Source organism: Galeopterus variegatus, unplaced genomic scaffold, assembly GCF_000696425.1.
Source record: "Galeopterus variegatus unplaced genomic scaffold, G_variegatus-3.0.2 Scaffold3237, whole genome shotgun sequence".
In the NCBI taxonomy this organism is placed as follows: Eukaryota; Metazoa; Chordata; class Mammalia; order Dermoptera; family Cynocephalidae; genus Galeopterus; species Galeopterus variegatus.
In genome coordinates, this window is record NW_007729348.1 from 175,141 (window position 1) to 176,973 (window position 1,833).

Consider the following 1,833-nt stretch of genomic DNA (forward strand, 5'->3'; position numbering starts at 1 on the left):
GGTCTTACGTTTGCTCCTAGATGCCAGGGTGGTGGGGAGTGTGGCCCTGGCTGGGAAGATCCTTTCCAGCAACAGCCTTACCTTGTGGAAGTGGAGCAGGGTTACCTGGTGGACAGCTGGCTGTCTCTGCCACGTGTGTGGGGTTCAGTTTTGAACTTGTCTCCAGTCCCTTCTCCCGGTAAATGGGCTGCCTTATTTCTAAGGAGAATCTGGAAGCCAGTCATCCTAGTTTATCGCCTGAGGCAGAGTCCAAGTTTATTGCCTGTAATAACTTTTATAGCTAGCCAAAGCTCTGACAGCTCAAGGGGCCCAGTGCTCACAACAGGGGGCTTAAAAAGGACAGCAAGAGTCTGGGGAAGAGAAAATAAAGAGAGAAATTCCTGCATTTGAAGCACGAGAAGGGGAGGAGGACAGAATACCAGCAGTGTTCTGGAATGAGGAAGAGGGACGCCAGCCTGCTTTTGCTTCTTGGGTAAATGTTTGACTGGATGTTTGCTTTTTCTCTGAGTTTTTGGGTGCTGTGAAGAGAACTGGGCAGAACACTGGCTCATCACAAGCAGTCATAACCACGAGCCTGGAGGAGCCCAGAGAGCAATCCAGAGGTCGTCACTGCCAGCAGACTGCCCACCAGGACTGCAGGTCCTTCCCGACCAAGATGCTCACCGAGAACGCCAGGTGAGTTGTAAGAGGCAGGCCTGAGACAAGTCACGCGGGACAGCTACGTGTTCCTGGCAGCCGTCTTCCTTGATGTCGGTCATTGATGGACACTGGGAGAAAGGCAGGTTTAGCTCATCTGGAGGTAGCTGGGATGGATGAAAGAACCATGGACAGATTCCTGGGTCAATAAATAGATTTCCTTTCATTTTCAGTTCAGAGTCACAGAGGGAGTGAGCAGAGCCGAAATGTAGTATGAGAGGACCTGGGTTTGAATCCTTGCTCTGAAGTTTCTGGCAAATCCAAAAGCCTATTTCCTCATCTATTAATCAGATATAATAACCCTTATCCTACCTAACCCACAGCTTTGTGAGGATTATATGAGAACAAGAATGTGAAAGGATTGGAGATCTGTAAAGTCCTGCACAGATCGCAGAAATTAAGAATTCTTACTCTAACCTTTAAATGTTTAAGATCCAAGAACTGAAAAGGCTTTTCCATCTGATGTCCTAGTGTCTGTTTAGAACATTGAGGGATACTATGCAAGACAAAAGGGACGAAAGGAGCCCTGAAAACTCAGACAGGCATAATGAGAGTCGCTGAGAAAGGGAGACACCTGGAGTCCCAAGCACAGGAAAGGAGGGAGGGAGCCTGAGAGCTGTGGATGGAAAAGAGACCAGAGGGGTGGCCTGAAGGACAGGTGCACAGGAAGCACATGGAGTTAGCGGAGGCAGGTGGGGAACCTGGAACTGGAAAGGCTGAGAGAACTGCCCTTTCTTCTCCTCTCTCTATTGGGGCTCTGTGGGCTGGGAGAGAAGGAGAAATGCTAAGGGGCAGCAAAGTCATGGGGGCAGATGAGGATTTTGAGTACGGTTCTTCTGGCCACAGGTGGAGACTGGGCAGGAGGCTACCATGATAGTCCAGATGAAGATGATGGTGGCCTGGACTAGGGTCGTGGTGGTGGAGTAGAGAGACATGTCTGGGATTAGAGAGGAAATTGGGGAGGGAGACTGTGGTTCTCTGACTTGGGTTCAGGGGTGGGCGGTGGTGCCATACCTGAGATGGGAAGCCCAGAGTAGGAGAAGATTGGTGGAGTGTTCAGTTGGGACATGTTGGACTAGGATGCCCATGGGTCATCCAACAGGAGACACCAGGAGGCAGGCAATTGGCCCTGTTATC

At 50.4% G+C, this 1,833-nt stretch overlaps 1 protein-coding gene across 1 annotated transcript in view; it reads left to right on the top strand.

The window, feature by feature from the left end:
• The first annotated feature begins 655 nt into the window (after positions 1 to 655).
• LOC103600129 overlaps positions 656 to 1,833 on the top strand; it is a 54,069-nt gene continuing 52,891 nt past the window's right edge. Inside the window, exon 1 of the mRNA XM_008584358.1 lies at positions 656 to 675. Coding sequence (XP_008582580.1) covers positions 656 to 675 — 20 coding nt within the window. The remainder of the gene's footprint in view (positions 676 to 1,833) is intronic.